This window comes from Sarcophilus harrisii, chromosome 2 (genome assembly GCF_902635505.1).
Source record: "Sarcophilus harrisii chromosome 2, mSarHar1.11, whole genome shotgun sequence".
In the NCBI taxonomy this organism is placed as follows: Eukaryota; Metazoa; Chordata; class Mammalia; order Dasyuromorphia; family Dasyuridae; genus Sarcophilus; species Sarcophilus harrisii.
This window is the reverse complement of record NC_045427.1, coordinates 357,196,966-357,210,231: the sequence shown is the minus strand read 5'-3', so window position 1 is coordinate 357,210,231 and position 13,266 is coordinate 357,196,966. Positions and strand designations below refer to the sequence as shown.

The following is a 13,266-nucleotide window of genomic DNA, read 5'->3' as shown; positions in this document are numbered from 1 at the left end:
CTTCAGAAAAATTCTTGCTTAAAGTAGAGGTTGTGGTAGATGAGAGCCATTCCAGTTCTGAGATTTTTCAAGTATACAGTCTTTAATAAAATTTCATAAATCATATTTCAATATCTTAAATACATTGTTTATAGTTGTATATGTATATATATATATATATATACACACATATATATTTGTCTTTTCGTTTTAAAGATTGTAAGAGACAATAACTAGAAGGGCATTTCTTTAAATAACCTTTAAGAACTAATGATTTAATTTTTTAAAAAGTTGATCCTATGGGGCAGCCATCTAGATAGTGCAGTGAATAGAGTGCTGGACTGGAATCAGGAAGACCTGAGTCCAAATCTGGCCCCATTCACTTAACGCTTATTAGCTGTATGACCCTGAGCTAGTCACTTAACCCCAGGTGCCTCGCAGGGGGAAAAAAAGTTGATCCTACTGTGCAAAATGCCATACAGACTACAAAAAAACTTTCCTTACCACAACTCTGTGAGATAGATAGTGTAAACATTATCATCCTCATTTTAAAGATGAGAGAACCTAGTTGTATTACTAGGTAAGTGTCAAAAAACTTGAACAAAGATAATTTGACCCCCAGTATTTTCCAACTATACCATTATGTCCTTGGTTTTATCCATGTACAGTGATCTCATTCCATCTTGTCTCTTCTAGCAGATTTTTTCCTCTTGTCACCATTCTTTCACTTATTTTCAATCTGCCTCACAGGTGAAATTTCATTTAAAAAAAAAAAAAAACATAGAACAGTTATTGGGAACTAGATTCTAATACCAGCAGAGCACAAACTTTGGCAAATCCTGCCAAGCTGGAAAGATTTCAAGAATGAGTCTGTCAAAGGACTATGTATCTGCTGTCTGAAGACCTGCCTAGCCTAGTGTAGTGTAGATTGACAAATTTTATGGTTGACTTCTGGATGATGAATTTTTTAGCCACAACCACTCACAAATATCATATAATAAAATAGAGGGAGTTAAGATGGTTGGTGGAGGAAGGCATCACCTGGCATAGTCCTGAAAATTTGATGTATTAAAGTAAATGTTGACCTCATCTTTGTACTCAGTAGGTATTGGTTGTTTCCTAAACAGATATGCTTTATTATCTCCAAATAGATCTTCAGAAACTTGCTCATTTTATCTTACTGATAACTTCTTAACTTCCTATTTCTATTAAAATGCTTTTCTCTCTATTATGCTTTTTCTCTAATTATGCTTTTCTCTCATTCCCTAAATTCATAATTTTTGAGTCATCCTTAATTCACCTCTCCCTTATTTTCTTTATCTAGATAAATTGTAATGGCTCATTTATCATAATCTCCATGGAATCTCTCCTATTTCATTTTCTCAGATTGCATATCTACCACCCTCATTCAGGCCTTCATATCTACTCTAAGATTATTGCAATAGCTTCTTTATTGATCTTCCTATTTTAAGTTTTTCTCTAAGCCATCCTCCATATGGTTACCAAATTGATATTTGTAGCTGTCCTCACATGACTAGACAGGTTTGATTGTGTCACTCATTCAAGACATTTCAAAGACTCACTGGCTGTAGGATAGAGATTTTTTTAAATTGCTTTATTTATTTATTTATGATTATATATGTATTTTAACTTTTTAAATACACATTTCTTTATGAATCATATTGAGAGAGAAAATCAGAACAAAAGGGGAAAACCACAGGAGAGAAATGAACATTATATGTATTGATTTACATTCAGTCTCCATAGTTCTTTTTCTGGATGCAGATGGTATTTTCTATTCATTGGGATTGCTTTGGATCACTGAACCACTGAAAAAGAACCAAGTATTTCATAGTTGATCATCACATATTCTTTTTTTTTTTACACGTTTTTTTTTATTTTTTATTTTATTTTTTTATTATAGTAACTTTTTATTGACAGAATCCATGCCAGGGTAATTTTTTTTACAACATTATCCCTTGCACTCACTTCTGTTCCGATTTTTCCCTCCCACCCTCCACCCCCTCCCCTAGATGGCAAGCAGTCCTATATATGTTGAATATGTCCTAGTATATCCTAGATACAATGTATGGATCATCACATATTCTTGCTGTTACTGTGTAGAACATATTCCTGGTTCTGTTTGCTTCATTCAGCATCAGCTCACGTAAATCTTTTCAGGTCTTTCAAAAATCAGCATGTTCATCATTTTTTATAGAACAATAATATTTCATTACCTTCATATACCATAGCTTATTCAACCATTCCCCAATTTATGGGCATCTATTCACTTTCCAATTCTTTGCTACCACAAAAAGAGCTGCTACAAACATTATTGAACATGTAGGTTCTTTTCCTTCCTTTATGATTTCCTTGAGATACAGACCCAATAGTGGCACTGATGGGTCAAAGGGTATGCACCAGGATAGAGATTTTTAACCTTTTTTTATGTCATGGACTCCTTTAGTAGACAGGTGAAGCTCATGGACACCTTATCAAAATAATAGTTTTAAATGCATATATATATAATAAAATATATAGGATAATCAAGGAAATCAATCATATTGAAATATAATTATCAAAATATTTTTTAAAATCCAAGATAAAGTTTCCTCTATTATTTCTGTTCCTTAGAGTTTGGCTCTGATCTATATTTCCATTCTTATTTCACATTATTATCTTTAATGCATTCTTCATTCTAGCTAGTCTTCTACCTCCTATTGTCCATATATGACTTTTGGCAAGTGCACATTTGGCATTTGAACAATGTGGCCAGTCGTTGTGCTCTCTGCAGTAGAATTGAGGCGTTTGGTAGTTTAGTTCGAGAATGGACCTTATTGTCTGGTATCTTATCCTGCCAAGTGATCTTCAGAATCTTTCTAACACAATTTAAATAGAAATGATTCAATTTCTGGGCATGGTGCTCATATACTGTCCAGGTTTCACAAGCATATAACAATAAGTTCAGCACAATGGCTCTGTAGACCTTCAGTTTGGTAGTCAGTCTAATACCTTTCTTCTCCCACACTTTCCTTCAGAATCTCCCAAACACTGAGATAGTTCTGGAAATATGTGTGACAAGAATAGAGAAAGAAGAGAAAAGGGCCCATTATAGATAGAGACTGGGAGTGGGGCAGCTACAGTTAGTGGGCTTGACTTGAAAGTAAGATCCAACAAAGTGACTGAGGAGTGCTCGGACAAGTTGGGAGAGAATCAAGAAAGAGAGATGTTCAAAAAGCCTCAAAAGGAGAAAATATCCAGATGACAGGCAGTGTCAGAAGCTGCAGAGAGGACAAGAAGGATGAGGACTGAGGAAAGGCCATAGCATTAAGGAAAGATTTTGTTTAACGGGAAAAGTATCAAAAGAAACAGTTCTATTTTTGGTTCAATTTAAAATTACTCTAATATACCTTTCGAACTAGAAAGGTCTAAATTATCCCTGAAACTGAGGACCAGACAAGGAGAAGACAGAGTCACAAAGGAAATCAGTCAATAGCAAAGTAAAGACTCAAGCCTACATATCCTGATTTCCAGCCCAGCATTCTTTTCACTACATTCAGCTGCTAAAGGTGTGATAGTTTTGAATTTCATAGAATCCTGTAATAGTATAGTTCAGAAGTATAAGAAAGTTGGGATATGACAGCAGTGGGAGGCCAAGTGCCACTATCCGCAGCCATGAGCAGGTTTCCTTTGCAAGTGTGTCAAGTATAGAACTAGAAGAGCCCTTCAAGATCATCTTACCTGAACCTACATAGTGCAGTAGAGAAAAATCTGAGTGGTTAAAGGACTTCACTTTCACATGGGCAAGAAATGGCCCATTGCAGTCAGATCTTCTGTCTGAAAATCCAGGACTCTTTCCACTACCCAGAAGGCAGCAGCTGGCTCTAATCAGCATTTTCAGAAGGGCGCATGGAGTAGCTACCCTCATGCACATGGTTTGGTGAAGACAATGATTAGCTATTGTTTGGGAGCAATAGTAGAGAATGGGGATAAAAGTAGCTTTGTGAAAAGCTAATTTTTGGACAGATTCAAAGGAGTGACTTTCAGGGCAGAGATAGTCTGGCATCAGTATCCACAGTTTTGTGTTATCTCTGTGATATGTAAAGGAATCTCTATTGTCACTGAGACTGCACACACAACTTACACAGCAAGTTGACAATGAAGCTGTGATATCAGGACCAGGTAATTGCTGCCTAGGTTTATTGTTCCAGTTGAAGTTTCTGCCTCTTCCTGACACTAGAACAGAGTAGTGGCTCTACCATTTATAACTTAAGCAGGATAACAAAAAAATCATTAGATATTATCTAACTCCTCTATCATTTTTCAGTTGAATAAACTGGTACCTATTACTTTTCAGAGAAGGAGGTAAAGCTTTTTCAAGTCCCTAACATCAGAACACTTTTTAGCTATGTGTGGTTTTGTGTTGGGGCTGTTTGAATAAATGACTGATATTTATAAATTGAATAAATTATCCTATAATTTGTTAAGTTCCAAGTTCATGAAGTAAACTATTCCTAAATGAAAACCAAAAGAACAAAAAGAAAATTCTACCAAAGCTACTCCTGATGCAAATGTAATTATTATTAACAGTAATAAAAAAAAAAGCTTATATTTGTATACTGCTGAATAATTGAGTTGTTTTGTGTATGCGCTCTTAGAAGAGTTAGCAGTTATGAGTCAACAAAACCCTGTGCTTTGTTATAAACATTTTTATTAAAGTTTAGTCTGAAGTTGAAATTATACTGACTTCCATATCTAATTTGTGGGTATGAGCAAGTCATTTCCCCTTCTTACACCTATTTCTACATCTATAAAATGAAAAGGCTGGATATTTTCTAGGATTGTGACTTTCCATGGTTGTGTATGATCTCTCTTGGTATGAGATAAAGCATCATGTAGTGGAAAGAACATTTGGAGTTCAGGTAGCAATTATGGATCTTGGTAGACAAGCCTTCTCCACTTTTTGTGCTTCAATCCCTCCTCTTTAAAATGAGGATTACTGTGATATCTGGCTTTAGAAAGCACTTTACATGCATTATTTCACTTGATTCTCACCACCCCTTGAATTTCCATCTCAAAGGTTCTTCATTTTATAAACGTGGAAACCAAGACCCCAAAAGGTTATGTGTCTGGCCCAAAGTAGCGCAAGGAGTTTTGGACTTGGAATAACAAGATTTGAGTTTGAACCATCATAGCTCTGCCACTGACTCAACCAAGTGACCCTTAGCAAATCACTTAACTGAGGCTTGACTTTCCTTATCTGCAAAGTGTAAAGGTTGAAGTAGTAAGTGACCTGAGTTCTCCCTTCCTATTTGTGATCCTTTGATTTACTATAGATAGTAAATAAAATAGAAAAACTTTCTCACAGTGCTACTGTGATGGAATCATTTACAAATCTTTTAAAAGTCTGTTGAAATATAAATTATTATTCCTTTCAGTCATCATACTAAAATATTATGCTGCTATCTATAACTTTTTGGGGTTTCAGAGGGTTATGAGTAGTAGAACTACTACTCTTCCTTATCTAAGCTCTGATCGTTACTATGTAATTCTTGTTCATGCTTCCAGCCGGTGGGAATCAACTTGGTTAGTGTCCATTCCAGTCCTAATGACCAAATGTTATGGGCAATTGACAACAAGTGGAATGTCTATGTCCGCACTGGAATCACTGAGGAGATGCCTGTGGGAACTGACTGGGAACATGTGCCAGGTAATATTAAAAAAATGTTTTTTCACCCTAATCTAGTTCCTTCCTTCTCCTTTGCCCTCTTCACCTTCCTTCAGTTTCTGCATGCTTACTGTGGCCTCACCATCCTGACCACCAAGGTCCCATTGTGACCTTGTGACATGAGCCATCAAGTCATGTTTCTTGTGCCCAAGATGCTGGGCAGTACCTAACAGCCACACAGGGTTTCCACAAGGACACCCACAGGACACAATGAAAGTCACACATGAGCTCTGGATACCCCAAACTTTCTCAAAAAAAAAAAAAGTCTCACCTAACTCCCCACTGTTCCTCACTTCATCCAAACTGTGTAATAGTAGCAAATGTGATAGACCCTAGCCTTCTAAATCTGAGGATCTGCTTGTTCTCTTGCCTGGTGGCAGCCCTGAGAGAACAAAGCAGAGAGAAGCCTCAGAGCCATTGTTGAAAGCCACCTTGTCCTGCCTCCAAGATTTAGCTGCCCTGGTCATGGTAACAGGTAACTTTTCTGGGATCATCTGCCACAATATTTTTTAACACATTATTAACATTTGTAATTGAAGCCCCTGTGTTCTAAATATGCTGTTGCTACCTTTCCTCCTCTCCCTCCCTTTCCACTTTGGTATTTACAATCTGCCTCTGAGTCAAGTGACAGATTTTGATTGCCTCAGCTAATCAAAACTTAGTTTGTTTTATTTTAGAAATCGTATGATTATATCTTTATATATATATATATATATTTGGTCTTACTAGAAAAATAGTGATCTTCTGAAAAAAATGATTGCTTCCCAAACTACCCATAACATGTGAATAATTGAGAATATACAAGAGCATCAACGTCTTTATTACTATTGTTGTTGCTTTAATTAGTTCAGATTGCAATCATAAGCAACAGAAGTATCAGAGGATCTAGAGCTAGGAAGATCTCTGGAAATCATGTAGTTCATTTCTGTTACTTTGTAAATGAGGAAACTGAGACATAGAAAGGTAAAGCAAATTGCCCAGTTTCACACAGGATAATGATTAAGCCAGTATTTGAATTCAGGTCTTTAAAAAAAAAAGTTTGTAATGACAAAGTGGGTAATACTTTAACTTATTTAATTACTCAGATTCATAGATTTAAAGCTGAAAACGACTTTGGAGGCCCTTGAGTCCAGCATCCAACATCTGAGACCCAGAGAGGTTAATTGACTTAAAGACAGCCACACAGTTTGGAATTAGCAGAAACCCAGGACCTTGGACTTTAGTCTACCACATTTTCCATAAGATAACAATGACTCTTAATTATTATAATCATCTAGCATTCCCCTTGCTGGGTTGAGTGAGGTTTGGAGGAGTATTTATTCTCATGTTGCTATACTTTCTACATTTTGTATTTATTTTTTATAATTTTTCTATCTTCTCTCTCATTCATTAAATTTCTCCTAACAGTCAATACGCTTGCCTCTAGCGGCCCTTCTCCCAGCTCTTCATTCTAAATTGCTGTGGTCTGGGAAACCAAATAAACAGGCTTGTCAGAACTCTATGTCAAAGAAACATCAATAGATTTCTGAATAAGAACATAAGGAGCCCACAAGTCATACATGTGAGCTTTAGTTCAGAAATTTTATTAGTTATTTTAGTTTTCTCCTTTACTTCAGGATTACTGACTGGGTTTCAGATAAGTTTCAGATATTCTAAATGGGCAAGAGTCTTGAATTTTTAAGTGGCTTCTTTCCTTTGGTTATAAATTAAAAAGAGAAGTTTCTTATGCCTCATAGCTCCTAGCCTAGTGTTGGGCCCATTGTAGGTCCTTAATACATCTTTCGTGAATCTCTACATCTTTGTCTTTACTGGTTTAATCAAAAGAGCATTATCCTGAGTCAGGAGACTTGGATTTCAGGCCTACATTTGCCACTAACTGGCAGTGTGCATTCTCCTCTTTAGACCTTAGTTTCTTTATCTGTCAAATGAGAAGGTTGAAATAGATGATCACTAAAATATCTTTAGTTCTGGTATTTTGTCTTCTTTGATAAGGAGGTCTCCTCCGGCTTTGACATATTATGTTTCTATGATTCAGTAAAAGACCTGAAAACAGGGAAGCAATCTAGAACAAAGTTTGTTAGACTGTGGGTTGCTTCCCCCATGAGGTTGCGTAACTGAATGGGGTGATGGGAAGAAACACAAAATTATGATTTATTATCAATAAATGTTTATTTTATATACCTATTTTATATATGTATATACCTAGGGTCTGTAAAAATTTCTCAGATGAAAAGAGATCATGAGTAGAAAAAGTTTAAGATGTCCTAGCATAGAAAACCAAAAACAACTTGCTGAATTTTTGTTAAGGGGAAAACTAGTTCTTATGGAAGAGAGGTAGCCCTTGCATTTCCAGGTTAAAATGTTAGAGCAACAAGTTAGTGTGTGTCATGGAATCTGTCTACTTTAGGATTACAGGCTTCTCATCTGGCTGTAAGTACAAGAACAGTTTGGGCACACTGTGCAAATGGTGATGTGGCCCGCCGGTATGGCATCACTGATAAGAACCCTGCAGGAGACTACTGGAAGAAAATCCCTGGGAATATGTCATGTTTGACAGGTAAGTCATTGTGTATCTGTTTAGCTTTGGGAAACCTCATGAAACACACACACACACACACACATCTTTTTTTTCCCCCTGGGTTATCAGAGCACAAATAAATATGTACTAAAGACAGAACTATAGAAAAAGAAGAGAGAAACTTCCATTATCTTTACCTTACCAAAGTCATCCAAAACACCATTATTTGGATATCCATGGTTGTGTCCCTCTTCCTGCCTCCAAGTTGAGTTTGTAAAGCCATCATCTTGTCAGAAGCCAGTCATCAAAACCTAGATGGGTCTTTGTAGTATTAATAACTGGGTTTGTAGATTGTTAGAGTTGGAAAAACTTTGGGTTTCAGTTCTAACTGTATTTGTCATTATATGTTTGACCCTTCTCTACTTCACATTCTTCATGTTAAAAGTGAGAGGTTGAATTAAGTAGTTTCTAGTACCCCTCCTGTCTCTAAGTTTTAAAATTCCTCTCCAAATCTCTGTTAACCGTCCACACAATGAATACTTTCGTGGGATTATTGTGAATTTCACATTTATACAATTTTTTAAGATTTACAAAGTACTTTCCTTATCACTACCCTATGAGTTAAATAGTAGAGATATCATTGCCTCTATTTTTTTTTTTTTTTTTTACAGAGAATGAACTAATTTGTCCAGGGTTATACATTTAATAAGTGCCAATCAGGATTCAAACACTAGTCTCTAAATTTGAATGCCCTTTTCCATTACATAATTAATCTTTGTGCATTAATATCACTATTAGGCTCTTTATTTAAATATTTATTTTTTTATTATTTAAATTTAAATTTATTTAAATTACATTTAATTAAATAAATAAAAACTGTTTTCTTTTCAGTGACCCCTTTAGATGAACTATGGGCTATTGGCCCATTAGGATATCTTCTCCAGCGTCTTACAAAGACCTTCAGCCACTCCCACATCTTACAGAAAACTGGCAGCACTTCAGTCTTACTTCATCCTGATGACTTTGAAGATGAATGGGAAGTTATCTGAAGGGATCTTTGTGAGGGATTTCTCAAGAATTTCTATAATTGGCACAACTGGCTTCAGTCAGCACCTTTTTGACATGTGCCCAGTTAACATCTGACCGTCCATCCCAAGTGAATCCACATGTTTCAGTATTTCTCTGGAAGCCAACAACTGTGGCAAACTGAAATTAAACTCTTAATTCTAGCAGCTCATTCTGAACCATTAACTCAGTTAATCTCATTAGTTGTGACAACAGCTACTTTTCAGTCTCAAGTACACTAACATCTATAAATATGTAATATCTTTGTGAGAGGGGCTTCTGTTATGTTCAACACATTGTCAACAAATCTCATTGTTGGATAAAGTGAAATTATCTTAAGTTCCTATCATCAAAAATTCAGGTTAAGCTGAAACATAATATGTGTACATTAGATAAAATTTCAAATCTTCAGTACCAACAAAAGGTAGTAAATGTAGATAATGAAGTAGAATTTGTTGTTTTTTGGTTTTATTCTCCCCAAAATGATGGATTAGGACTAGCATGATCAGTTTCCTGTTATAAACATGTAATAGCCCAGGGCTAAATGGAGAATCAGGTTAATGTTCTTCGACCATCACAGCTTGTTCAGATAATGGCTTCAATTACACTCATAGGAGTTGATTCTCCTCCTCTTGGGCAGACTCTCAGAGTTGTTGAAATATTGATGATCTCAACTCCAGGAACTCCAGAGGGGCAAGTAAATGGAGATGAAGCGCAATAGAACAGTATGGGTGAATGGACTCACACAAAGACCCCAGACGGTGCTCTCCCTGACTACACTCAGGGCAAAGTAGTGTTCTTCTCAGTCTCATAATATAGGGCAAGTGAAATAATAATATTTAAGATACATGGATGAAAATGAGATACACAAGTGTATGTAGATACTTGAGATGTGTCTCACAAGCTGAGTTAGTGATGAGATGGGGAGATGTTTTCACTACTGGGAGTATAGCTATGTTAGCTAAATTTAGCAGTGTCTTTAAAGTTATATTTAACACATGTTGCCTGTTGACTGGTTGAAAACAGGCAACATCCTCAGTCAATTAATCATTGCCATTCTTTTAGATTTGCTATAAGCCTCTCTGAGATACCTCATTCTTTAAAAAATTAGAACTAAAGATATAAAATAGAGCTTTTATGTTAAAAAAAAAAAATCATAGTGAACTTTTCCCCTTCTCATACTTTAGATTTATCTTGAATTTGTGCTCCTTTATCAGACTGTCAATTTTAAGAAGGGGAAGAGAGAACTCAGCTTTATATAGTGAGCTCAGAGAAAAGGATCTTGTTATCCTCACACCTAAATCCCCTGTCTGGGCAGCAGGCTGCTTCCCATTCAGATCCACACCTCAGCACAGTTCCCCAGAAATGTTAACAGAGCTTGAGCATGAATCCTTGGAAATTGTTCTCTACCATCTGTCCATCCCCGGCAAACTTGAAAATAGCCTTGTGTCCCATGTAAAGCCAGAACCTCTACTCTTCCCTCTCTCTTCACCTTTGAAAGTAACAGTAGACAGCAATTCTAGTTGAGGGTTTTTGTTGGTTTTGGTTTGGGGCCTTGCTTTTAGACCTCAACACCTATTTAACGTAAGTGTGTCAGGATGTATGAGAATCGCACTCTTGACTTGTGAAGATACAATTCTAGGATAATACTATGGAAGGACCGAGTTAGGGAGAAAGGAGTTTTATGTTAATAATTGTGGAAGAACCAGTGGCCCAATATTCCCCAATGCTCCTAGAACCAGATTTAAATGTAATCAGGTAATGTTTAACAAAATAAATATACCAAAAAATATAGATGTTAATTTGTAAATTTCTAAGTCAATATGTAGCTCACGGGGAACTGTTTGAGTTTGACACCATTGGTCTAAATGATTCTTTAATGTGGACACTTTTATATAATACTTTGTATTATAGCCCCAGTCCAGGTACAAGTTATGTACTATGTTATACACTGTGCCTTGTTTGGTTCATAATGGATATGGAAGCCCTTAAGTCATAGAACTTTTAGTGCAATTCAAATTGAGTCTGGTTAATAACTATAAAAGTCCTCTAGCTTCAGTGCTCTGAATAGTATTTTTATTTGGGTTTTAACTTTTGCTTGTGCTTTGAGAGTGCAATAAACTAGACTTTTTCAAAACTGTATGTGTCAAGTGTTTCAGTAACATGGTGGAGACCCTCACAGTAGGGTTGATTTTCCTTTGCATCTTTGCAAATAAACTTCTAGGCTTTTCCTAACTTTGAAAAGAATACAATGACTGTGAAGAAAATTTTTGAGACAGAGGAGCATGGAAGAGCAGAAAGAACACTGGACCAGAGGGTAGGAGAATTTGAGTTCTGTTCCTAGATATTTTATCTCATCATGTAACCTCAGGAGAAAACCCTTTTATTCCTTGGACCTCAATGTTCTTATCTGAAAATGAGGTGATTGATGTCAAGTTCCTTAGGGGGGGAAAAAAGTCCCTTAGAGCTCTATTTACTTTGTGATTTTCAATTCTAAGGTTTCTTTTATCTCTAATGTTCTCTGTATGATCTGATAGATAGATAGATAGACAGACAGATAATCTATATTAAATTGTTTTTTAAGGGATAAAAAAAAGTTCATTGATTTGCTGAAGGGAAGGCACAAGTTTGATGTTAATGTGGAAATGGTAGTGTCAGAGAGGAACTTTTAATCTGATGTTTTAACATGCAAAGAGAATTCACAGAGAAGACTAAAACACTCCAAACATTGTAGGTAGGCCTGTTTCTGAAAGCATGCCAGGCAGATTCCCTGGAGGTCAAGCCAGTGCAATGTGGTAATAATAATAATAGCTGACATTTATATGTCAGAGGCAATGTGGTATCGTGGAAAGAGGGCACAGGTCTTGGAATCAGATGCCATGGGTTTGTGTTCTGGCTTCCACATTTTCTAGCTAAATGAGTTTCTCAACCTCCCTAACCTTCCATTTTCTTTTCTATAAAATGGGAATGATAATGCTTTCACCATTTCCCATACAGGGTTATTGTCAGGAAAGCACTTGATACATCTTAAAAGTATTATATAAATTTGAGTTGTTATATAGCGTTTCATAATGGCAACATGCTTTTCTCATAGATTGAATTAATCCTTACAACAAACTCTGAGTGAGGAAACTAACTCAAAGACAAGAAATCATTTGCTAGTAAGTACAGAGTCAAGGCTATAAACCAGAAGGCAGATGTGCAATTGCTCTGTTATTATCCAACTTTGCTTTAACTATCTTTTTAATGTTTCTGACTCTTGAGTCACAGCAAGTTATTTATAACTTATGTCTCTATAACTTATGCAAGTTAGATATAATAAAATGCTTTTATATAGGGCCTGTTGTAAGGCTATAAGACAGAAAATGAACTTTGCTAACAAAAAGTGCTAGGTAGCCAAACTTCTATTAAAAGATCAATAGTATTTTTCAGAGTTTTTTATTTTCTATTGCCTTTTTTTTTTTTTTTTAAGTGCTAGGGCAGGCTCAGTAGATGGACTCTAGGCCTGGAGTCAGGAATACTGATTTTCCCAAGTTCAAATCTGACCTCAGACATTTACTAGACTTGTGGTCTTGGAAAAGTCACTTAATCCTATTTGCCTTAGTTTCCTCTTCTGTAAAATGAACTGGAGAAGGAAAGTAGCAAAGTACTCTACTACTTAACTATTCATTACCTTGTCTGTCTTTATATGAGACTTGACCATGAGCCTGACCTTGGCCCGAAATTCTATTTATGTTCTGAGAACTAAAGCTGTGATAACCATAAGTCCCCCAAAATAGAAGAATCCAAATGTATTTGACTACCTAGGCTTTGGGAGATGGAAATGGTTAAACCAGTTTGGCTGAAAAGAATAATTTATGGAAGGTTGTAATATGAAATGAAACTGGAAAAGCGTGCTGGAGCCAAATTTATGGAGGCCTAATTCTAAAGTAAAGGTTTTATATTTTATCCTAGAGGAAATAAAGAACCACTTAAG

At 36.0% G+C, this 13,266-nt stretch overlaps 1 protein-coding gene across 1 annotated transcript in view; it reads left to right on the top strand.

Annotated features, from left to right (window-relative positions):
* The window catches only part of TECPR2 (tectonin beta-propeller repeat containing 2), a 135,855-nt gene extending 126,404 nt beyond the window's left edge, over positions 1–9,451 (top strand). The window contains exons 18-20 of the mRNA XM_031953215.1: positions 5,548–5,689; positions 8,115–8,264; positions 9,117–9,451. Coding sequence (XP_031809075.1) covers positions 5,548–5,689; positions 8,115–8,264; positions 9,117–9,274 — 450 coding nt within the window. The 3' untranslated portion in view covers positions 9,275–9,451. The remainder of the gene's footprint in view (positions 1–5,547; positions 5,690–8,114; positions 8,265–9,116) is intronic.
* Positions 9,452–13,266: the final 3,815 nt, after the last annotated feature.